The 26,117-nt window shown below is 35.6% G+C and overlaps 1 protein-coding gene across 7 annotated transcripts in view; it reads right to left on the bottom strand.

Moving 5' to 3' along the window:
• Positions 1-26,117, bottom strand: part of LOC144971441 (protocadherin Fat 1-like) — a 281,143-nt gene that overhangs the window by 40,554 nt on the left and 214,472 nt on the right. For 5 of the 7 annotated variants that reach the window (XM_078912355.1, XM_078912353.1, XM_078912357.1 and 2 more), the window contains exons 9-18: positions 19,716-19,926; positions 18,450-18,725; positions 16,777-17,914; positions 16,041-16,248; positions 14,239-14,388; positions 13,469-13,643; positions 10,003-10,224; positions 8,776-8,796; positions 4,204-4,325; positions 124-444 (exon numbers count right to left, since the gene is read on the bottom strand). In XM_078912355.1, the coding sequence (XP_078768481.1) occupies positions 124-444; positions 4,204-4,325; positions 8,776-8,796; positions 10,003-10,224; positions 13,469-13,643; positions 14,239-14,388; positions 16,041-16,248; positions 16,777-17,914; positions 18,450-18,725; positions 19,716-19,926 (2,844 nt within the window). The remainder of the gene's footprint in view (positions 1-123; positions 445-4,203; positions 4,326-8,775; positions 8,797-10,002; positions 10,225-13,468; positions 13,644-14,238; positions 14,389-16,040; positions 16,249-16,776; positions 17,915-18,449; positions 18,726-19,715; positions 19,927-26,117) is intronic. The other 2 variants (XM_078912356.1, XM_078912354.1) reach the window with 1 other exon arrangement.

Genomic DNA, 26,117 nt, shown 5'->3' on the forward strand with positions numbered 1-26,117 from the left:
GAGAGGGTTAAATCATTGGAATAAAATCTGGGGAAACCCTTAAAAAAATTGAAGGAATTTCATCTGGCAACAGATGATGATTGACTATGGTACAATAGCATTTTCTAAAACTTCGATACTTACTTTCACTGTGACTAAAGCCGTCCCACTTTGTACTGGCATACCGCTGTCCATGGCCACAGCCAAAATCTGAAACTGCTTCTGACTCTCGTGGTCCAATGTCTTCTTCAGAACAATCTCGCCAGTCTCTGCATTGATCTGGAAGAAGCTGACGTCCTTGCTATCGGGATGAGCTGGTGCAATGGAGTAGTGGACGAGGGCATTGGGTCCACTGTCGCTGTCAGAAGAGTTGAGCTGGAGGACTTTGGTGCCCACATGGGTGGATTCTGACAACGTCTGAGTATATGATGTGCTAGCAAAGGTTGGAGCATTGTCATTGGTGTCCTGGAAAAAGGAATATCTATGTCAATAACTTCAGTCTTATATTTCTATTTTGAATTCTGTTGATGGTTGACTACGTTTTGTTATTATCATTATTTTTATTATTATTATTATTATTATTATTATTATTATTATTATTATTATTATTATTATTATTATTATTATTATTATTATTTTGTTATTATTACCATTATTATTATTATTATTATTATTATTATTATTATTATTGTTATTATTATTATCATTATTATTATTATTGTTGTTGTTGTTATAATATTTGTTATTATTACCATTATTATTACTATTATTCTTTTACTATTATTATTATTATTATTATTATTATTATTATTATTATTATTATTATTATTATTATTATTATCAAAGGATTCTGGCCCATATCAGACAGAGTAATGGCAATCAAACTACAAGCAAAACCTTTTGATTTTGATATTTTACAAATATACGCCCCAACCACCAGTCACGATGATGAAGAAGTGGAAAATTTCTATCAACAAATAGATAAAGCAATGCATCAGTTTAAGTCTTCAGATATAAAACTCATCATGGGCGATTTTAATGCCAAGGTGGGCCGAGAAAGAATAGAAGATATTGTGGGCCCACATGGTCTGGGAGACAAAAATGACAGAGGTGATCGTCTTATTCAATGGTGCCGTCAACATGATCTGACAATCACAAATACTTGGTCAACAAACCACAATAGAAGGAAGTGGACATGGAAAAGTCCTGGAGATGGAGTGAGAAACCAAATAGATTACATACTCATCAGCAAACATTTCCGAAACTCAGTTTTGTATGCCAAATCTATGCCAGGGGCTGACTGTAACAGCCATCATATACCTGTGCTATGCCCCATACGAGTTAAATTGAAAATCTGCAAAAGAGCAAAGGCTAAACCTAAATACCAACTAGACATTCTCCGGGAGGAACAGAAGATACAAGAAAAATTTGAACTATCAGTAAGAAACAAGTTTGAAGTGCTTGGAGAACTAACAGATATAGAAGAGAAATATGAGCAGTTTAAAGACAGTGTTGCTGCATCATTAGAAGAAAATGTTCCAACCACACTTAAGTTGCAGAAGAAGAAATGGATTACTCCAGAGATATTAGAACTAATGAATGAGAGAAGAAAGGCCAAAAATCAGGAAGAAAAATACAAGACTCTGAACAGGCAGATAAAAAGAAAATGCAACGAAGCTAAAGAAGACTGGATAAATGAACAATGTGACTATATAATGTCCTGTAAAGAAAAAAATGGCAAATTCTTCCATCAGAAAATCAAAGAAGTGACAAACAAAACTAAATCAGGTGCTAAAAGTGGATGCATCAAAGACAAGCGTGGAAACACCATCATGGACAAAGACTGCATTCTAAACAGATGGTCAGAATATATTGAAGAACTTTTTTTTGATAATCGAGGAGAAATGCCTATGATAAAAGAACTGGAAGGGCCTTCTATAATGAAAGATGAAGTTAGGAACGTCATGAAAAGCATGAAAAATGGAAAAGCTGCAGGACCTGATGCCATAACAATTGAAGCCTTGACTGGCCTGGGTGAATGGGGGATTGAATTCATCACAAACCTTCTAAATCAAGTGTATGACACAGGAAAAATGCCAACTGATATGAAACGATCCATTTTTATAGCACTACCAAAAAAGCCAGGGGCAGTTGATTGTGAACAACACAGAACTATTAGCCTAATGAGCCACCTCACAAAAATTCTTTTGAAGATAATTTTACTAAGAATAAGAAATAAAATACGACCTGAAATTGGGAGATGCAATTTGGTTTTGTTGAGGACAAGGGTACCAGAAATGGAATATTCACATTATCAATGCTGATGGAAAGATGTATTGAAGTAAATAAAGATCTGTATATGTGTTTCATCGACTATTCAAAAGCCTTTGATAAAGTACAACACGAAAAACTATTCAAAATTCTATCATCCTTGGACATTGATGGTAAAGATTTAAGAATATTACGGAATTTGTACTGGGAACAAGAAGCAGCAATGCGTGTTGACAACGAACTAAGCAGTTTTACACCCTTTAGAAACGGAGTTAGGCAGGGGTGTGTTTTGTCTCCAGATTTATTCAACCTCTATAGTGAAATGATATTAAGAGATATCGAACATAAGAAGGGGTGTGTATTGGAGGAAAGAATGTAACAAATCTGAGGTATGCAGATGATACGGTTCTACTGGCAGAATCTGAACATGAACTACAAGAATTACTGGATGTTGTAGTCAGGAGTAGTGAAAATATGGGACTGGAACTGAATATATCTAAAACAGAATGTATGACGGTATCTAAAAATAATAACCCACCAGCCTGTGTAATAACAAGCAGAGGACAAACAATACAACAAGTTGAATGTTTCAAATATTTAGGCTTCAATGTAACATCCAATGGAAAATCAGATTGTGAAATAAAGAAAAGAATAGGTATGGCGAAGAATGCATTCAACCAGCTGCATACAATTATGAAAAACAGGAATATTAGCATGAAAACAAAAATCAAAGTCCTGGATTGCTATGTACTGTCTGTGCTGCTATATGGTTGTGAGAGCTGGACCATAAACAAGACCATGGTTAAAAGACTGGAGGCAGTGGAAATGTGGTTTTACAGAAGAATGATGAGGGTGTCATGGATGGAAAGGAAAAGAAATGAAGAAATTTTAGAAATGGCAAACAGAAAAAGATCACTGATAACAAAAATCATCAAACGCCAAATGGAATTTTTAGGACACATTATCCGCCACCCTGGTTTGGAAATACTCGCCTTGACTGGAAAGATGAATGGAAAAAGAATAAGAGGAAGACAAAGAATAACGTATTTGAAAGGGATAAGAACTTGGACAGATGAAGCTGAGAAAGGTGGCGCTGCTTTAATAGAATTGGCAAGAGATAGATCAGCTTGGCGGAAGATGACCTCCGACGTCTGCTTCAGATATGGAACTACATGAGATGAGATTATTATTATTATTATTTTATTTTTTTAAATTATCATTACCACAAGCAATGTCCAAACGATCAACTATACCGTGTCCAAGATTAGATTACAATGAAGCGCACTATTGAATAACATTTAAATTGCATTTTGTTTGTGTTCAGATTAGTCTATGTTCAATTGTCATCACAAAGCAGGTACGTGTCACGTACCCGTCCTGTTGCAATATTATCTGCAAATGAAAATATTCTATAATTTTATAATGCCACTTCATCACTGCAAATTTTTCCCATGTACAAATATTTTGTAAATATTTTTTTAAAAAAACTTTTCCATGGGCTGTAAAATATTCTTTACGTGTTATTTGTTTTCCTGTCACATGATCTTAGCGCCATTACTATATGTAGATTATTACTACAGTTCTTGCTATAATATTATTATGTGCGGCTATGTAGTATAGTGGTATGACACTCGTTTTCGGATCAGAAGGTTCTGGATTTGAGCCTCGCTCGGCACATAGTTGAGCCCTTGGAAAAGGCTCATTACTCATTTCCTCTCACCATACTCAGGTGTAAAATGAGTACCTGGTCGTTAACAGCATTGCCTCTGTCCGAAAAAAAATGTAATATCACCTAACAGGCGTCATGTCTCGTTCTATATGTGAAGTGTTGCTGTTGGCTAGGGACCCTTAGTAAAGTGCTTTAAGTGGATATTGCTCTGTACAAAAAGCTCAATTTTTAAAAATTAAAAATAAAATATGTTGTCAGTCAAATCATGTGACGTCAAGACAAACCTCAATATGAATATCCACTATGACTTCAGCAAAATTGCCAGAGAAGATGTCAGTAGCCCTGATGGTCAGACTGTAATCCTTTTTGTCTTCGTAGTCCAAATGACCAAGCACTGATAGGGAGCCTGATGAAGCACAAAGACAAAAGTTTGTATAATAGTCACCCACATAAATGGAAGTTGGGATTGGTGTGTGTGCGGGGGGGGGGGGGGGGGTTAGCTCAGTTAGTTCAACACTTGACTCACAAACAAAGGGACTGGGTTTGTTTTGTTTGTTGTTGTTGTTTTGTATTGTTTTTCCCTCATCCCTCTGTACCGACACAGCAGTGATTGTATAGCTGGGTCAGGTAGATCTGGTTGGGAGTATTTTGCGTTAGAATGGTGTCCTACTCAAACGGTTGCAAACAATTGTTACTGTTTGTTTAACATGACAGAAATATGGTTAATCTCCAGCATCATTGACTGCATATGTCTGAAGGACCAGTTTAAAATTGATCATGTCTTTTTAATCCTATCAAACTTCGCCCTCATCAAGAACTTCACGTCTCCCATCAGTCCACAAGTCTTCCAATTATTGACAATTCTTACATCTTATCTTATTCTTTGTCCTTCTACATTAATGTTATCTTATTCTTTGTCCTTCTACATTAATGTTATCTTATTCTTTGTCCTTCTACATTAATGTTATCTTATTCTTTGTCCTTCTACATTAATGTTAACTTATTCTTTGTCCTTCTACATTAATGTTATCTTATTCTTTGTCCTTCTACATTAATGTTATCTTATTCTTTGTCCTTCTACATTAATACTCCCTTTTATTTATTCTCTCAGTTCTTTTTTTTTCTGCATCATGTTCTCCGCATAATCTGTGGTCCAGAAGTCATCCAGATAAAATGTTATTTTATATTATGAGCTCAAATCAATTCTTTATCCATTTGAGGAGTCATTGATAATTCAAGATGACGTAAGAGATTTTTTCAACTGTAAGATTTATCAGATTGTTAAATTGACAGATTTGTACACATCTAACTTCAAAAACAATACATGGACGAGATGATGTAGAATCTAAATACGTATAAGCATGGGAATACAATATAAAATCATGATGATCTATCACAAATATCGAACTCAAAGCAAGAAATCAACTATTATCAATTCTTGTATTACAAGAAAAAAGAGGTTTTAATGATAAATGATGAGTGGGTTTTCTTTAAATGGAATATTATTTCTAAAACTTAGTACAACCATATTGTGCACCTAGTCTACTCAAGAATATTTTTGTTAAAAGTAACGAAAACGATTTCTTTTCTTCACACACACACACACACACACACACACACACACACACACACACATACACACGGAGTAACAAAAAGCTACATATTGATGATAAAAAAACTGGCATTAAAAAGTGAAACCAAACAGGGAAGGCAGAAGGAAAATAAATAACAACAAATGATGATCAGGAATGATTAGGCCACGCAAAAAGACCTTGGAATAACTAGAGGCAGAATTGGTTTTAATTTAAACGAGCACAAAATTTTAAGATAGTAATGATTTTTTAAAAAAACAACCCACCCCCCCCCCCTCCCAACAAAATAAAAACCACCAAAAAAAAACGCCACCATATTTCAAGTCATGGAACTCCCAAACCTATGGCATATTGAAGCTATCCATAGTTTTAGTGTCTTTAATTTTAAATCTTAATTTAATCCATGTATTAACTGTCCCTACAAATAAAAAGTTTTGACGAAAAATGGAAGAGGATGAGTAACAGCACGGGTTATGTGGGAGTACTAAAAGAATGTTTTAAATTTGTTTAAGGCTACAGGCGATTTTGTTTTATTTCATTTTGGTACGTTGAAATTTAACTTTTAAAAATAAAATTAAATGTTGGTTTTCACCAAAAAAAAATCACTGAAAAAAAATTTCTGTCATCGTTGTTGTCCCCCCCCCCCCCCTCCCCCCCCCCCCTCCCCTACATCACAGATAGAATATATACTTGACCCACGCTCTCACAAATCTACGGCAAACAAAATGAGCAAATCTTAGAATTAAGAATCCAATTGAAAATGTTACAAATTTCGAAATACTAAAACCACACAAAATAAACAACTCCAATAAGAATTACATATTTTCTTTTAAGATTGAACAATATTACTGTTCACTGACAAAAATGCCTTTTTATGTTTTGGTTGTAACACGTTTACTTCATATATCAATCAACTTAAATATACCAAACTTTTAAAACAGTATTTTTAGAAAGCTCAATAATTATTTTTAGATAAGTCGATGACCCTCTTTAATTGATCAATATTTGTTAATGAACAGCAGAATACCTGTCATCCAATATTAAAATAGCACAATGTGTGAGATACAATAAACACATATGCGTGAATGGTTCATGGATTAGAAAACAGGTAACATTGGGTTGGACATGTATACATACAGCACACAGACACTATTAATAAAACGATTGAACTCAAAGCAAGAACACAACAAGCCTGGTAACTCTAAATAAAGAGACAAGAGTGTCTACCGTAAAGAGACACAAATCTCCCATTTTTAGCTAAAATATCGAGTGATTATAATGAGCCCTAACTGGTCAAAACCTTCCAAAACTACGATGTCTTTCAAGTTTCAGGTTTGATAATTTTTTTTATAAGATGAAGGCCATCACAGCATTGATGTTTGAAATCAACGTTTTCAGGCCATAATGGGGAAAAGTGTTGGGTTTTTTTCCCAGTAGACAGCAGAAGTATGCCAGCAACGTTTTGATTTTATTGTGCATGCTAGAATCGTCATAAAGACTCAAAATGGGGTTGAAAAATAATAATGGAGACAGAAAGCGGTTCATGGAGCTCAATATAAGCAGAATAATTCACGAAGGTGGTTTCATAAATTTTGCATTTAAAAAAATTTAAAAAAGAGCGCCCATATTGCCAGAGTAACAAAGTTGAAGATAAAATAATCTTGTAAAAGAGTTTGTTTTTTTAAAGTCTAAAGTGGGGTTCAAGTGTTTTAGTATGGAAGATTCCCATTCCTGTTGGAGGTAAACACATATCACTACATATCATCTTTTAATTCACAATTTGTATCCAAACGCTAGATTTATTATGGAACACACGGGGTGCAAGAGGCATAAAGCTATGAGATAATACAATTATAAACACGCACTGTGACAGCAAAGGAATAAACAATAAAATAAAAGAAAGTGGTCATCAATGCCTAACCTATAAATAACGTTGGGGGTTGCTCGTAGGTATTCATGACTAGGCTAATGCTAGAGCGAGGAATTCCTAGATGTAAAGAACCAATAACACACGGGGTTGCTGGTTCTCTTTGTTCATAGCCACGCCACAACTAATGCTAAGGGTCACCTCATGAATAACAAAATGCATGCAAATTACACCATGAACAATGTCGAAAAACCAAATATACTGTAAATTACATTTTGAATGCTCCACATCATTTGCTTAAATTTATCTTAAATTTTCTTCTACTCATTCTCTATTATAATGGACAACTTATTATTTTTATGACAATATTTTTACTGAGGTTTATACTTAATTTGAATTTGAATAAGGCTGTGTAAACTTTTACTCAATAAGTCATTAATTTCTTCAATGAGTGACAATGAATTGCAACTACTTTCAAGAAATTTCTTGCATGACACAAATATATTACCAGGTAAAAAAGGAGCAAACTATGTAACAACTTTATCCCGGCAAAATGTGTTAAGGCTTTTCCTCGTGTCTCATGATATTCAACATATTGTTACCATGAATCTCTCGTGATGTTTATTCATATTTCATTCTTTTTAAAAGCTGATGATCTGTGCTAAATTCTTATTCATTTCTGCTCAATTACTTTTATTTAAACTCCATTTGTGCTCAATTACTTTTTATTTAATACTAAACCATTTTGCTCAATTACTTTTATTTAAACTCCATTTGTGCTCAATTACTTTATTTAATATTGTGAAACTAAAACTCCATTTGTGCTCAATTACTTTTATTTAAACTCCATTTGTGCTCAATTACTTTTATTTAAACTCCATTTGTGCTCAATTACTTTTATTTAAACTCCATTTGTGCTCAATATTTATACTTTTATTTTAAAACTCCATTTGTGCTCAATTACTTTTATTTAAATCATTCTCCATTTTTTGCTCAATTACTTTTATTTAAACTCCATTTGTGCTCAATTACTTTTATTTAAACTCCATTTGTGCTCAATTACTTTTATTTAAACTCCATTTTGTGCTCAATTACTTTTATTTAAACTCCATTTCTGCTCAATTACTTTTATTTAAACTCCACAGCTTCTAGTAGTTTAGTCTTCAATCAAATTTCCTTGATTCTACACCCGTCAAACCCTTTTAGCGATTGGATAAAACAAAAGCATGCGACAAAAAATGCAATGAATTCAAATTCACATCAATATACTTTTAAGAAAAAAAAAAAAACAAACAAACAAACAAGGAAAACCCAGCAAATAATCTAACAAGCAGGCATGAGGCAAAAGAATCAAATCAAGGCTAGGGGGCACAGAACAGGGAGGAATGTATACTTACAAGGACCAAATGTCGCCATGTCTGAATGCAAGATTAAAGATATGTGCAGGTATAGCAGACAGTCAGTCAGTCAGAATTTTTTTAAAAGGAAAAATGATAAAGTGATGAGAAAAAAAAATATGACAGAAAGAAGCATTTTGAAAAAATGAATGTACAAGGTGATTCAAATAATTTCAATTCGAAATGAATGCCGATTGGGATTCGACAACTGACTTTGTTGAAAAAAAAAGGTGGAACTGAGTAATTCAAGCCCAAATAGCATTGTTGTTACTGCTCCTTTCATTAAAACTGTAAACGATTATGTCAGGTCAGAGTAAAATCCATCCTCGTAATTAATGGTTAACAACAACTGAAGCATTGGCCATTGTTTAGTTTTATTCTGTTGTACTTGAACTTCATAAAACAGTCGATCACCGATCACCGATCACCGTGTACATTACTACAGTTAGAAGGCAGGAGTCACGTTCCCTTCCAAGTGTTCAAGGCACTCAGTTTTATGAGGTTGAAATGGAAAACTCCTCAGCACATTCAGAAAAAATCATTGAAAAAACTCTAAGCAAAAATTAAGTCTTCAAAATCACACACGCACAATCACACAGTCACACACATAGTCAGCCACACATTAATAAGTGACAACTTTGCAAAATATTAGAATTATGTAAATAGGGGGGGAAAACAAACAAAAAAAAAAAAAACAAAAAAAAAAAACAACATTTAATCCCCCACCCCAAAACACGTTGTTAAGATAAATAAACAAAATATTCAATGTTTTGTTCATTCATCTTAACAACGCCACTACCACATTATCTCATTCATCTGTAGTGTTTCGTTCATCCTGTTTTGTTGATAAAGGGGTAACCTGAAACATTCATTTGATCTGTTTTTGTAAGTAAATTGAAGCTTACATTCAATTTCACATTGTTATTTATTACCGGGATACTGAGAAAACACATTTCTTTTTCTTAAACAAAACAATTTAGAATTGAAGGACAGTTAGTCTAGTTGTCCATCTGTCTTAGATTGATAGAACCAGCAGGTTTATACTAGAATCCAGAATATATTTTTAAAAAATCTCTCTTCAGTCTTTTATTTGAAGGCAAGTCGCCCCCCCCCCCCCCCCCCCCCCCCCCCCCACACACACACACATACACAACAAACAAAATAAACATACACTTTAACTCCCACTCTCCCACGTCACATAATATCATAAAAAGGAACAGCACTCACCTGTATTGAAATCAACAGCAAAGTCTCCATACTTATCTCCCCTGCTAATAGAGTAAATCAGTTTCTGTCCATAGGGGGAGTTAGCTTGGAGAGTCAGGATTGGTGTGTATGGGGCCGAGTTTTCAGGGGCACTTCCCACGTAACTGGACTGTTCAAACAATGGACTCGAACTGTCGATGACGTAGACATTAACTATGGCAACGGCTGACATTGGGGGAGACCCTGGTGAGGTATTGATGATTATTACAATTAAATAATAACATTTATAAAGGGTATTACCACAGGTTATAATATATATGCTTCACTTGAAAATTCATAATGCTTGACTTATTCCTCACAATGCGTCACTTATTTCACCATGTCAGCAAACCTTATGGAACCAAAGATCCATATCATGTCTCCTGTCTCGCATCCCTGTTTACTAGCACTTAACTGTTTCTGCCACTGCTTATACACAGGAACGCATTCACATCCGAGTCAAGTGAGGTGGTTTATGTAAAGTCTCTGAAACACAACTCTGACTTCAGAGTTTTGTGATCATTATCAATGAGTACTCATTGTGGTCACGAAGTGATCACTGAGTGGTCAGTCACTGACCATGTCAAATGTTGCTCACATTTATAAAAATTTTGCAATGTGAAAGAATCTAAGAGATGCAAACATCTGTTTCATTGATTTGGTTGGCTGAGATATGACAACGTACTTTAGCCCTCAAAAAATCGGATCTAATCTTACTTTAGCTGTATATAAAATCTCAGTTTCACTAAGAAGCAAGTGACAGCGATGTTTGTTTCTCTCTTTTGTTGGTAGGAATTTTACTGTGTGCACAACTTTTTAGTTCAGTTCAGGGCCAGTGGAAAGAAAAATGCTAGAAAGTACATAGATTTTGATCTTGCTGTAATTTACAGTGTAAAGAAAAAAAAATGAGAAGAGAAATGTACGATAAAGGGGTCCAGCTCAACAGAAATTTGAAGTTGATCCAAGAAGAATATATTTTTGTGGCTCCTCTTAAACTACTAATAAGACCAATCCTGACAATGCCAAAGGATCGCCGCCAAGAGAGATACAATGAGATGGCTACAATTATCATTAAAAACTCTACATCAGCATACGCACAAAGGAGTTGAGATGTTTTACATTTAATATCATTCGATACTTTTTCCTCTGCTCACCGGGTATAGCACGTTTCTCCCTAAGGAAAACATTATTAACAAAATCACCCTCCTCCGGTGTACATTTCTGGATAACACCATCCCTTTCATATTGTATTATCATCTCCTGTAAAGCTAACTTTTCATCCTGTTTAAATTGGATAGTATGAGCTGGTTTCATTTGAACAGGAGGGGACAAAAAATCAATTGCACATCCAGAAATACATTGAATAATAAAAGGATCAGAGGTATACATTTTCCAAGTAGATATAAATAATTTAGTTCTGCCCCCATGCAAATGGGTTACCTTATCCTTTAATTCCTCCTTTTGAATGTGTGTTGCTTGTGGTGTTGTTTGTGGTTGTTCCATGTCCTTGTATTCCCCCGAAAGGTGTTTGTCCCCCTCCTTGACCTTTCCATGGTTGACCTTTGCCTAAAAAAGGAAACCTTTTCTGGCCATGGGACGGGTACGGGGAAAATCTCCTTGTGGTTATTGCCACTCGAATAGAATCGTTCATGTCTTTAATCTTATCTTTAATGTTGCTCCCAAATAACTTGTCACTAACAGGATAGGAAGCGGTACAGAGAGCGTTGAGGTCATCTCTAATTTCACCGCGAAGTGACTGTCTTCTATAAATATCCAAACTATGAGAGGCATTGGTGAGCAAAGCGACTCCATCCGAAATATTTTCCAGTACTTCTTTGTTATCTCCTTTCACCATCTCCATAGCCCTGCAAACAGCAGTAATGCCTTTCATAAGCGATACCTGCACTTTCTGCAAGGATGCGTCCCTCATTCTAGAGGCAGGGGATATCTGTTTAAAACCTCCTCATTGCATTGGACAACCTCTAGTCTAGAGCAATTTGCTGGCACTGGATATTTTTCAGAGAGCGCAGTAATCGTATCCTTGGGCAGACCGTCACATAAAACCTGTGTAACACCAGTTGAAACATTCTCTGCCAGCACCTTCCCTTTCACTTCTGTCCTGCCTACCACATTCTCGAAATATGAGAATGCCTGCTCCATCATCCCTGCATCTCTACTACTGCCTGGCACCATATCAACTGACCGCGAAAGGTCAGCATTACATTCTACATCTTTACTGCCTGACCGCGAAAGGTCAGCATTACTTACATCTTTACTGCCTGATCGCGAAAGATCAGACTCAATGTCATCATTACATATTGGCCGCGAAAGGCCAATATTGACATTAGCATCTTCCTCCTCCATTTCATTAAAACGGTCAAAGGCCTCCTTCATTTGGCTCACCACTGGCACCAATCCCATCAACACACTGAGTTGCTGTTTTATTTCATTAAAGTCCAGTTCACTGCTACCAACGCTACTACTACCAGCACCGTAACTGCTCCCCTCGTTTTCTTTCCTTTACCTTTCCCCTTCACACCTCTTACACTTCCTTTCCCAACACATTCCTTCTCGCTCGCCCCGTCTTTCACTTTACCACCTCCTTTCCCTTTCTTATCGTCCGCTCGGCTACTCTCGATTGTTTCTTTCTCCATCACTGACTCGGAACCAAAAATGGCGTTCATTGTTTGTAAACAAAGGGACCGAGATGGCAGGCGATAAATAGGTGTTAAACTATTGTTTAAAATTGCACAAGTTTTACGAATATATACACTATCCAGATGAATGAATTCACAACATATAAATTGAACACAATTCCGTTTGAAAATATAGAATAATAATAATATAGAATTTAAATCAAATTGAAGTTGGTGGGCTCCAGTGATCAACGCTAAAGCAACGCTAAAAAAGTGGTCACGTGACGCAGCGCTTCCTCCAAGTGGCTCCTATCAGCATTAAAGTAGACGGCATAATTAACATAATATAATAATAGAGAGATGACTTAAAATAAAAAAATCATCTTTCAAAAAAAAAGATGAATTATTCATCTGACTATTTCCTTGTAACATTCCAGACTGAGCCAATGTGGAACCAAACAGTCAATTCCAGAACTTGAAGAGAAAGCTTCATTGCAAGGACAAAATACATTGTGAGAAAGAAGAGCTTGAAAGGATGGAACCAAAGCCCATGGCAACATAAATAAGAGAGACAACGCCTTTGCCAGCTTGGTATTTTTTTCACACCAAAGTTCAGTGAGAAATTTTGAGAAAAAGCATTTTCCGAGGACTAAATCGTAAGCCGAGTGTCATACCACTCGATCTTATTGCTCTCTTGGTAAAAACGTTAGATCTGCATTTATGACCATATAAAACAGGAGGAATATCATAAGAAAGAAATTAAGTCCCATTGTTAAATTGACCTTTGAACATCCTAATACAATTCTACTCACCCAAGTCCTCAGCTATAACAGTAAGAATAAGTTCCTTGTTCTCATCAGTCTTCTCCAGTTTCCTAACCACTATTTCCTGGGTGAATGGGTTAATGGCAAACTTGTCTTCCATTGTGTCTGCCAGAGTGTATTTCAGCTCAGCATTATGTCCAAGGTCGATGTCGGTGGCGGTTACCTGGAATCAATTATTGAGTTTTTTACAAACTACAAAGTAATATAAAAAGCTTCTCTAATGGCTGATAAAAGTAGAGAACCAATTTCCTTTTTGCTTATCTCATGTTTGTGCTATAATACTATTGTCTACTGTCATAAATTGTAAAAAATTATTTCCATAAATAAATCCATTCAGAATTAAAGAAAAGTCTTATGATCTTTGTGAAATTGGAATCTAATAAGTTGGTTTCATGTTAAAACTTCCCTAACAATCTTAAAATATCCAAGACTGTCTAGACTCAGCTACTCATTTTCACAAACATCAAGAGAGGCGGTAAAACCAACTAAAATTATTGCTTTGTGGGCATTAATTAAACTTATCATTCAAGAATAGAGATAAATTCAAAATGAAATTTCCAACACTAAAATAGACAATAATATAATGAAAACAAGTCAAGCCTTAAAACATTTGAAACCCAAAATAATATTCATTTGTTACAGATTTGCAGATGTTTTCTTTCAGATCCATCACAGTAGTCATTCATGTCATTTATACAGACGATCCCTTTTTTAATCATCTGAACGCGATCATTTTGACAGTAGAAAAACCGTCATACCTTTTCAATGACTTCCCCTTCCTCAGCATTGACAGCGATGGTACACCGGTATGGAAGATTCAGGAATATTGGGCTGTTGTCATTCTCGTCTTGTACTGTCACGTGAATAATAGCATGGGCTGATTTCATGGATGGGTTGCTAGGCTGGGCCTGAGATAAAATAGTACAAAACTTGTAAGAAAGTGTCATGTGTTTTCAAATAATAAAGACATTTTTCTCAAAATTAAACTAGCTGAGGAGATCTTGTTTACTATAGTGGGTAGTCATGACATTCTTTTCAAAATTCCCTATTAACTCTTGCCCATTATAATGGTAGTCATGACATTGTTTTCAAAATTCCCTATTAACTCTTGCCCATTATAACGGTAGTCATGACATTGTTTTCAAAATTCCCTATTAACTCTTGCCCATTATAACGGTGGTCATGACATTGTTTTCAAAATTCCCTATTAACTCTTGCCCATTATAACGGTGGTCATGACATTGTTTTCAAAATTCCCCATTAACTCTTGCCCATTATAACGGTGGTCATGACATTGTTTTCAAAATTCCCTATTAACTCTTGCCCATTATAACGGTGGTCATGACATTGTTTTCAAAATTCCCTATTAACTCTTGCCCATTATAACGGTGGTCATGACATTGTTTTCAAAATTCCCCATTAACTCTTGCCCATTATAACGGTGGTCATGACATTGTTTTCAAAATTCCCTATTAACTCTTGCCCATTATAACGGTGGTCATGACATTGTTTTCAAAATTCCCTATTAACTCTTGCCCATTATAACGGTGGTCATGACATTGTTTTCAAAATTCCCTATTAACTCTTGCCCATTATAACGGTGGTCATGACATTGTTTTCAAAATTCCCTATTAACTCTTGCCATTATAACGGTGGTCATGACATTGTTTTCAAAATTCCCCATTAACTCTTGCCCATTATAACGGTAGTCATGACATTGTTTTCAAAATTCCCCATTAACTCTTGCCCATTATAACGGTGGTCATGACATTGTTTTCAAAATTCCCTATTAACTCTTGCCCATTATAATGGTAGTCATGACATTGTTTTCAAAATTCCCTATTAACTCTTGCCCATTATAACGGTAGTCATGACATTGTTTTCAAAATTCCCCATTAACTCTTGCCCATTATAACGGTAATCATGACTTTTTTGTCAAAGCTCTAGAACAGTTGTGGAGACCTGAAAACCATAATGAAAAATCATTTTACTGATAATAATTTCATCATTGCTTCATTGAACTGGAAAAAGAGAGAGAGAGAGAGAGAGAGAGAGAGAGAGAGAGAGAGAGAGAGAGAGAGAGAGAGAGAGAGAGAGAGAGAGAGAGGGAGAGAGAGAGAGAGAGAGAGAGAGAGAGAGAGAGAGAGAGAGAGAGAGAGAGAGAGAGAGAGAGAGAAGCAATCAAATTGATCTGCATTTCAGTCTTCTCTGCTCCAATGTTATAAGTTAAGCTTCTTTTCTTATTCTCTACCTGAATACGTATGTTAATTAGGAAAAAGTAGACTTTTTTTTTTGAGTTCTCAACTTTTATTTTATTTTCAAACCTGTATCGTGAGATTCAAAACTGCTATTTTAACCTTAACAATAATAATATTAATAATAATAATAATAATAATAATAATAATAATAATAATAATAATAATAATAATAATAATAATAATAATAATAATAATAATAATAATAATAATAATAATATTTTTTCCTGATAAGTGCATAGATTAGCACTCTTTGACTAAGAATGAGGTCTTTATGATGCCTATTACGATGATGAGCTGCACACCTTAACAACCACAGTGTAGCTGTCCCTTTCCTCCCTGTCAAACTGGACACCAGCAGTGGACAACACCCCTGATGTCTGACCCACAGTAAAAATATCAAGGTTATTCAATAGTTCGAAGGTCAAATGGCTGCCAAGGGGAAGATCAACTGGTTGGATGAGAACTAGATTTTCTACCATCATTTTGTTTTCCACCACTGTCGCCTCATACCTGGAAAAGATCATGTGAGAATACAACAGAGTTTAGGATGGCAGAAATCAATAGAATACATCGAAATTTAGAAATTAAGATTTGGTGAAAATATTCAAGTTACACAATGTTATACAAAATAAAAACCAATGCCCTAGCCTATAAATCTACAGTTATAAAAGTTAATCATTACATATATTATTTGATAGTATTTTTCGATTACACATTGCCGTATTGATACATTTTTCCTAACATTCAAAGTTGTGTAAACCTGTCTGTGAATGATACAATGCAAGCTATATGAGATTCTGTCATTAAAATCATAAACTATTGTATAAGGCATTTAAAGGATAATTCCTATTAAGCCTTTAGTAAGATAAGATATTACTTTTGGTAAAACGGATTTTTAAGTAAATCTTGGTTGCTCTAACATTTAATAAAAGATTTGATTAAAAAACATATAATTCAATGTATGAGAGTAAAATGTTTTAAAAATTGTTTTTAGGTTTATGCACCTTATGACAAAAATGAAAAGTTTATGTGTCTTACATGCTTTTAGTGAATTTGATTCCCGCTTCAGATGCTGGTTGAACTTTGATGAAAATTTGGCAAGAGCTGTGAAATTTGCCATCAGTAGCCTGGATGTGTAAACGGTAATCTTTACCTGCTGGTTTCTCATTATTAATATGCACAGTTCCCTTGATGTCATCAATACCAAATACATTTTCTTCATTTCCAGAAATAATACTGTAGTGAAGAGGAGATTGCGGCACTGTGTCAAGATCTGAAGCAATAACAGTTGCCACAGTCACATCGGGGTAGGTAGGTAACAGAACATTCACTTGGTAAGTGTCTCTCTCAAATTTTGGTGGATTGTCATTAACATCTTTGATTTTTACAAACACTTGGGCATCTTGCTTTGCCTGTAAATGGGGTTCTCCCGAATCTCTGACACGGACAGTAAAATTATGTACTTGTTTCGTTTCGTAGTCCAGTTGCCCTGTAATTTTTAATGCTCCAGTATTTGAGTCAATGGAAAAGTATTTCATAGCATCTCGGTCTTGTATGGAATAAACTAAATGGGCATTATTGTTAGAATCCTTATCTGAAGCTTGTATAACCAGAGGATTGTACGAGTCATCAAGAACCATGGATCCAATTTCTGCTGTCTCCATGATGGAGCCTGAATAGATGTGGCTTTTCAGTTCAGGATAGTTGTCATTGACGTCTATGATGTGAATGGTGACTTGGGCAGTCTGAGAGGCTGAGATGATATTGGTGGCTACTACTGTCAATGTAAACAGAGAAATTTCTTCAAAATCTACAGCTTTCATGGTTGAGATGACACCAGAATTGGGGTTAATTTCAAAATGACCGTAAGCATTTCCCTCTGTAAGTTTATAAGTGACAGTTGAAAGACTTTCTGCCAAAACAGAAGTCACAACTGAGCCAGCAGGCAAGTTTTCTTTCAGTTCAGCATTGTATTGTTTCTGAGTGAACTTTGGAGGGGAGTTTTTGGACAAAGTGACGGCTATTTCAACTTTTGTAGTGCTGGAGAGTGCAGGAGTGCCTTTATCCGTGGCACTGACAACCAACTCATACCGGGAGTAAGTACTGGTATGTAACTCCTTGGTGGTGGTTATGATTCCCATATTGGGATCAATAGTGAAAGTGTCATCTGCATTGCCTGAGGGGGAAAAATGACAAGAACATTATTTTTATAGAGCATTTGGCAGATTTGAATATAATCTTATTATATAATATATATAATATTATATATATATATATATATATATATATATATATATATATATATATATATATATATATATATATTATTTAATATATTATATAAAATCAAAACAATTTAAACTTTATCATTCTTGAGACCATTAAAATTTAAAGATGCACAACTGACTTTCAGTAAAGTATATATAAAGCAGTAATTTGGTTCTTTATGAGTGAGTCAGTTTATGTAAAGAATTATTGTAAAGCCCCTTGGAAAGTGTATAAAATAAAGTTAACAATTTTATTCTTCACCTAAAAGATATTGTATTGCAAAGTTTTTCAATAGCATAAACAATATATTATGATTTATAAGTAACTGTAGCAAAAAACAGGTCGAAAGCCCCACATGAATATAGTGAAAAAAGAGTTGTTTTGTGTATGTTTGTTGTCATTTCTCTTTAATGCTATTCTAGAGTAAAACTCTCTTGGCAAACCTGAAAGAATGTCATAGAACAATTCGGCGTTCTCTCCCTTGTCTCCATCCATGGCCTTGACCTTAACCACAGATGTGCCAACTGCCGCCGTCTCGTAGACTTTTCCGGAAAATGATCTGGACAGGAATCGGGGTTTGTGGTCGTTGGTGTCCACTACACGAATGTCCACTCGAGAAAATCCACGCTTAGCCGGCACTCCCTGGTCTCTCACCATGACAGTCAGGAGATGGCGGGCTAGATCCTCGTGGTCTAAAGAGTCGGATATCACAATAAGTCCTGAAAGGCGAGGGGGAAAAGAAAGCAAAACGTAAAACTCATTAAAAACCTTAATGTGAACTTTTGTATAGCTAAATCTAAATATGTAGGATGAGACATGATGCCTGAGAGGCTGAGTAGAGACAATGTTGTTACCAACCAGGTGCTGAATTTATGAGTAAAGAGTCTTTTCCATGGGCTCAACTTTGCCATGCCACAGGGATCTCGAACCTGTAACCTACAGGTTACAACTAAGTGCCATATTACTGCATCGGAGAGCCAGACCTTTTGATAGCAAGCAGGATATATTTCTATTAAATAATATATTCTCCGAAAATGTATCTTGCCATTAAGATGTGAATCAGTCTTTATTAGAAGCTTGAATTGTATCACTGCTACAGCTTTCTCAGGCGAACAATAATAAGTTCTGTTATCGAGAAAGAGTAAAGAAAAAACTGTAGATGGTTAATATAGTAAGTATTGACTCTGTAAAGTGACAGGTTGTGAAGGAATTCTCCCAAAAAGGTATCCAAAACCTAAAATTAACATCAAATTACAATGATGCCATAATGTCATATGTGACTTGACAGACTAGGAGGAGGATAACATATATGTATGTATGTATGTATGTATGTATGTATGTATGTATGTATGTATGTATGTATGTATGTATGTATGTATGTATGTATGTATGAATGTATATGAGATGGATGGATGGATGGATGGATGGATGATGGATGGATGGACTGGAACGGACGCGACGACGATAGTACGGTAGTACGTACGTATGTACGTATGTATGTATGTATTATGTATGTATGTATGTATGTATGTATGTATGTATGTATGTATGTATGTTTTGTTTTTCACGTTTGGGGTCATTTTAAGTCTATCAACATTTAAAGTAAAAAAAATAAATAAAAATATAGCCATCTTTTTAAAAATGTAATAGATTAGATAATCATGTGTTCATGGAATATTGCCAATCATAAAAAAAAACAAACCACATACCACTTTCAGCCCCTATAGAAAATTTGGAAAGACTTCTACTAGATGCCGCCGACACGAGAGAGTAGAGGAGTTTGTGGTTTTGGTCCTTGTCGTGAGCGCTGACTCGCATGACAGGCGAACCAATCTGAGCATCCTCCGTGACGTTGGTGCGGTAAATCTTGTGCGTGAACACTGGTTCGTTGTCATTGCTGTTGATGATGTCGATGTGCACCTGGGAGAAAATAAAATCAGATGTGCAAGTGATTAATGAACAACAAAGACGAAAACAATAATTGAAATTTACGAATCAATTGTTAACAAGGTGTAATTTAAAAAAAAGAAAGAAAGATAAATTTAAATAATTAATGTAGACCAAATGTAATAAAACTACGACGACACAAATGAAATGACATGTTTGTATATGCCAGACTGAAACAAAAGCACAAAGTAAAGGGGGGCTATAATGCACCACAACAAAAGAGGGTATATCTATATAAGAATAAAAAAAAAGACATTTGGAGATTAAATCGTTTCGAGCACGTCTAGCTGACGTAGAAAAAGGTCTTACCGCAACAACGTTCTATAGTTCAACCTCTCCTTCAAGGGGTAAATAAATAAATAAATAAATAAATAAATAAATAAATAAATACTCCCCATTTGATTCTATCGGAAAAAAACATATTTGTTCTATTTTAAGAAAATATCCGAGATACCCCAGGCCCGCAGAATAACGACTCGGAGTGGGCAAGACGGGCTAAGTTTCTTGCTCAATGTCACATTGCCGCCATATTCAAAGGGAGCTGATTCTTTATTTCCCGGATAATAGGTTAAAATTCAATAGGTTATCTCCCTTGCTCGTGAAGATGATGAGGAGGAGAAGAAGAAAGTGATAGAGAGGGTGGGGGGGGGGGGGGGGGGTGAGATACACACACATGAGAGAGAGAGAGAGAGAGAGAGAGAGAGAGAGAGAGAGAGAGAGAGAGAGAGAGAGAGAGAGAGAGAGAGAGAGATGCGTATATCACAAAGCTGTCGTGCTCTGGCGGCGGCTCTCATAGACTTGTCTTCATTTTGGCCAGAAAGCTTTATTTCAAATACTCATTATTTCCTTCTTTTAAAAGAGAGTTATGGCCATATGGGAAAGAAAGGTAAAGACCTCATAACATTATCGATAAAAAATAATAGTGTAATAAAATTTCCTTAATTCACCTGGCAGGGAGGGGGTGGGGGTGGGGGTGGGTGGTCTCTTTGGGGTCTGTCATTTGAAGAGACATTCGCCGCAGTACAATGTCGCAAAGAAAGCAACATGGGCTACGTTTCTTGCTCAAGGAGAAAAAACAAAAGAGATGTTGACAGTGGAACTTGAAGCGATGGCCACCTGATATGAGTACAAATGTAGGCTTGGATCTTATCCGTACATTTACTAACTCACGAATCAACAAACAATCATCACAATTACCCGCGGATAAACGGATAATCATCGACTAATTTAGTAATAGTATATAGTTGGGTGAATGCCAATTTGAAATTCTTCAAAGTAATACACACCTATGGAAATGCGATCGCATAATAAATTGTCATTAAAATTTTTAATCTATTTTTTTATTTTTCAAAATACAAAAGTTGGCAGCTGTAAAGTAACAAGATAACCATTTAATGACTCCGCCAGTCGTCACGCCGTCTGGGTCGACGTCATCATACGACGCACGCAAATCGTAGCCATCGTAAACTTACAGCCTGACACTGACCAAAAAATGACGTCAAAAGACAAGTCTTTGGCCACAATAGAAAACAACTCACCAGACGCTGCACAAACCTAAAACTGACGTCAAAATATAAGTCTTGGAGGGTTCTAGTGTCAGGCTATATGTTAACGATTCCTACACAAAACCCCGACTCATTTAGCCAGTGGATCAGTGAGTCAATGATTTATTCATGATGACTATTCGTTGCACCGCACAAATAAAAATGAATATCCGTTGATCGGGTCGGATTAACCGATGACTATCCGTCCGTCTTTTACCCGCGGATAACGGATAATGATCGGATAATCGTTACAGATGCAGCAGCTCTGGTACAATGACGTATTCGTTCTTGTCCATCTCCACTGTTCTGCCATACTCTGAGTCTGAGAAAACACAGTCATTTTTCTTCTTTCTTTTCTTTTTTAGCCAGAAAACGACGTCATTCAAATATCGATATATTAAAATGGGCCCTCATCTTGTCCAAAACTCTCAAATCTGGGACTTCAGTTTGAGTTGTTTTTTTTTTTTTTTTTTTTTTTGTTTTTGTTTTTTTTTTGGTTTTTTTTTTTTTGTTGACAAGACGAGAGCCATTTTAATCGTTTGATATTTAAAGGTCGAATGTTCTAGCCAACATTTTAGAAAAGTGTATTCTAATAGTACAGCAGTATTGGTGCTGACGTCCAGTGGGACTCCATCCGACTATATCTTCCAAGGTCTAAACTTCTGACACCGTACCAGTCGTTATAAAACATACAGCATATCATCATCATCATCATCATCATCATCATCATCATCGCACCGTTAAACCATGTACTCCCAACACGCAGCATAATGTTAACACTACCCTAAGCCAACGATCCGGTGAAAAATGAAATTGAGTTGATAATAATGGTTAAAATAACGATGCTACTGTTGTTGATGAGACTGCAGCTACATACTATGATGATGATGATGATGATGATGATGATGATGATGATGGTGATGATGATGATATGATGATGGTGACGACGAAAAGGGAAATGGAAGACTGCACCAAACTGACTGGCCATCATGATTGATGGGCTGAGGTCAACTTTTTAGTATTCCGGGAATATCTCATCGATGCCAAATAAACTAGCGGTGTGGAAATGATGAAGGCAGCAGAACGGGTCATCACATCAGCACCGAGGGTCACATTCCGGTCCATCTATGCCGAGTGCTCGGGTTAGAAGCAGTTAGGGTTACAGTTACAGTTCGTGTATTTCAGCAAGGCTTCAATGGTTTATGCATACACGGACAGGGTGTCGTGATAAAAAAAATGCTTATTTTTTATGGATTGGCCTCTGTCAGAACCCGAGAATATATACACACCCCCTTGTTCTTTAAAAATAAATCATAAATAATATCAACATTGCTAATATAATCAGGGCTATGGTATGTACGGGTTTCCTGGAGGAGCAGAGTGTGATAAATAAAAGTGAAGGAAATAGAACAAAGAAGCAAAAGAAAGGAAAGAAATAAAATCACAAAACTACACCACCACCACCACCACCACAAACAACAATAACAACAACAACAACAACAACGACCACGACGACGACATCAACAACAACAACGACCACGACGACGACATCAACAACAACACATTTAGAAACAACAACTAAAACAACAAGTTAAATAACAACGAAAATCTTGACCATAATAAGTAAAAAGGAACGGGCTTAAAATGACACATTTAAAGATATATATATATTATATTATATATATATATATATATATATATATATATATATATATATATATATATATATATATATATATATATATATATAGGTCATGTCCGGATAAAAAATATATGAATTCTTATATATTTGTTGTCATTTCTATTTTGTTCTATTTTGCTTTCTTTTCTTTGAGTTGTTTGGGGGAGGATGAGAGGGGGATGATGAGGGGGTATTTGCCAATGGGCAGTCACCCAGTCTAGCCATCGCCCGAAATAGAATCCCATAATCCTCAACAGCCTTTTGATCGCGTATTGACATTGCTCCAATTCCAACCACCAATTATTTTGTTTTCTTATTTTTGGGGGGAAGATATATCAAGGAATCCACCACTCCTGTATTTGTGTATCCGAGTCTTAATCTACCTAGAAAATGGGATACAATTTTAGAAATGTCCCGTAAATACTCTATTCTTAACTTGTTCTTTGTGGAAATAATTGAATCGTTTGATTTGTCAACAAAAAAAAAAAAAAAAACAAAAAAAAAACACATCACCTCTCTTTTTCCAAGCCTGAATGTGACGAGATATCTAAAATACCTAATGGAATTTTAGAAATGCCCAATGAACATTCTTTGTGCTAAACGTTCTTCTTTAAAGCGAATTATCAATCATTTATTTTAATCTGACTACCTATCGATTGCCTGCTTGAGAAGAAATGGAAACGGAAAAGTTCACCAAGAGCAGTTGCTTGCAACTTACTACTAAATGTCCTTATCTTCAAGGCTAAAAGTCTCCCGTGAGTGAGTACTATGTGCCGTAGTACACTGTATTATTATTGTACTTATTCTCTTGTTGTCCTTCACTAATACATATCTAGTAATAAAACACTTTTTTTTTTCTTGTTCAATTTGGCCAGAAAAATGTTATTTTAACTGGCAATCGATTGAGATGTCCCAACAAGTCAAAACGTCTCAAACCCAAGTCTGCTTTTTGGCATATCAAGTTTGAGACTCTTGTACAAGTTGGGAGTTATCCTTAATGTATCGATCGATTTGTGAAATAAAAAAATTGGCCAAAATGAGAAAAAAATGTGTTTTGTTTCTTACGGTCATAATATAGAGTCCAGTCATGTTGCAACCCGATCAGTCAGCTGGTTGTCGGAGGATTACCCCTTTGTTTCTAATACCGGTTATTTTTTAAGGCAGTGACCTTTTCATCCTGACAGGCCGGCAGAAAATAAGACGCCCGATGTTCAATGAGGTGTGAACTCAACGGACCGTGCCGTCGAGCCGTCATGGCGAGTGACCACTTCTATGTCACCACCGTCATGATGTCCGCTGACAAAACACCGGTTTTCTATTTGACCACAAGAAATTGAATTTAAATACCGATGATACCCCACTTGAAGAAAGATTAAAAAAAAAGAAATTCAAACCTGAGACTTCAAATTCAATGTCAGGTTTGAGAACCATCTTATTAGATCGATACTTGAAGGCTTTTTTTTTTTTTTTTGGTCAGACCATGTGGAGGGTGGTTGACAAAAGAAAATAAAAGACTGAAAAATGTATTTTGTCAGTGTTGGGCAGACCGGATCACCGACTTTTTCGAAACGACTTTCACAATAAGACAGTCTTTGAGTCCCTGGATGGACAAATAAATAAACCCGAGGTGATTCCAGTGCGTTCTAGGTGCAGACGTAACGCGGTCAAATAAATCATGTTATTATGTGGCGCCAGAAGAGGTTCCCCCAATCTATAAATAGATGTAACTAACATCACGAGACCAGCTATTTAAAACAAAAAATCTTGCGTAACTTATTTCAGATTATATCTCTTGACTACCTCGATCTATTTTTTTAAAAGTATATGGTTGGAGTTCAAGATTATTCCGTACTGCCCCATGTTAAATTGTTGCTAACGAGCATAGAATTGTTGGGAAACCTAAAAAAAACAAAACAATATAAAACGTATTTTTATTTAATTGGTAGAACGAGTAACTTGCAAACTTGTTTAAAAAGAATGGGCAATTCTCCGTTGACTCACGTGACTATTTCGAAAATCTGCCAGGGCATAATGATTGGTCCTTTGATATTAGGAATCGCCCATCTCGTCGCCCTGTTGCCAGATTCATTTGCGCGGACCTACGGACTTTATTACTAGCAGTACAACTTTGTTCGTTAACCCCCCCCCCCCACCCCCCTGGCCCCCCTGCCCCCCCCCCCCTTGCCACCCATAGGAAAATCGTCACATTTGTTACGATGCAGTCAACATGTTTGTCATTCTAATTTCTTTATACGTATACATCATAATATTAATTGAACAAAAATGTTTGCTGTTGTTAAAGTATATTAACACTGTGTTAAAGAGCTCGTTTAGCAGAGAAAAAAAATAATATGTATAGCAAGAACTAACAGATTTTGTGTTTGAGTGAAATATTTCTATTTTTGTATAGATTTGGTGTGAAGTTTTGGGGAAAATCCGGAAGAGAGAGTTAATACCTCAAGAGATTCGTCTCGATCTAAGTTTATTTCCACAATACAGTAGTAGGTTCCAATAGACTACTGGTCATAGCCCTTATTTTCCCGCAAAAATTGCCTATTCTTCACTAGTATTGTGAAAAAATAACATTTTTTTTTTGTTATTTGAAAGATGCATATTTTATATTTATAAAACAGTTTATTTTCAGGGGTTAAAATCAACAAATACAAATAGGAAATAAAAATAACAAAAGAGAAATCAAACGGGGAAAAAACCCACCAGAGCTAGTTTTACAATCCTTAATCTTTATATTATTTAAATCAAAGACATTCTTGAATGTATTAAATTACCTATCAGATAACGCACTGCTTCACCTGGATCAGGAAACCCTATAAATCTAGACAATATCTTATCACAACAATGATAACTTTTTTTCAAACGAAATCCACCTTGCATAATGAAAATAAAGAAAAAGCGCATCTTTCTTAAATAACAACTCAATC

Source organism: Berghia stephanieae, chromosome 4, assembly GCF_034508935.2.
Source record: "Berghia stephanieae isolate SIO BIC M18660-M18661 chromosome 4, UCSD_Bste_1.3, whole genome shotgun sequence".
Taxonomy (NCBI): domain Eukaryota; kingdom Metazoa; phylum Mollusca; class Gastropoda; order Nudibranchia; family Aeolidiidae; genus Berghia; species Berghia stephanieae.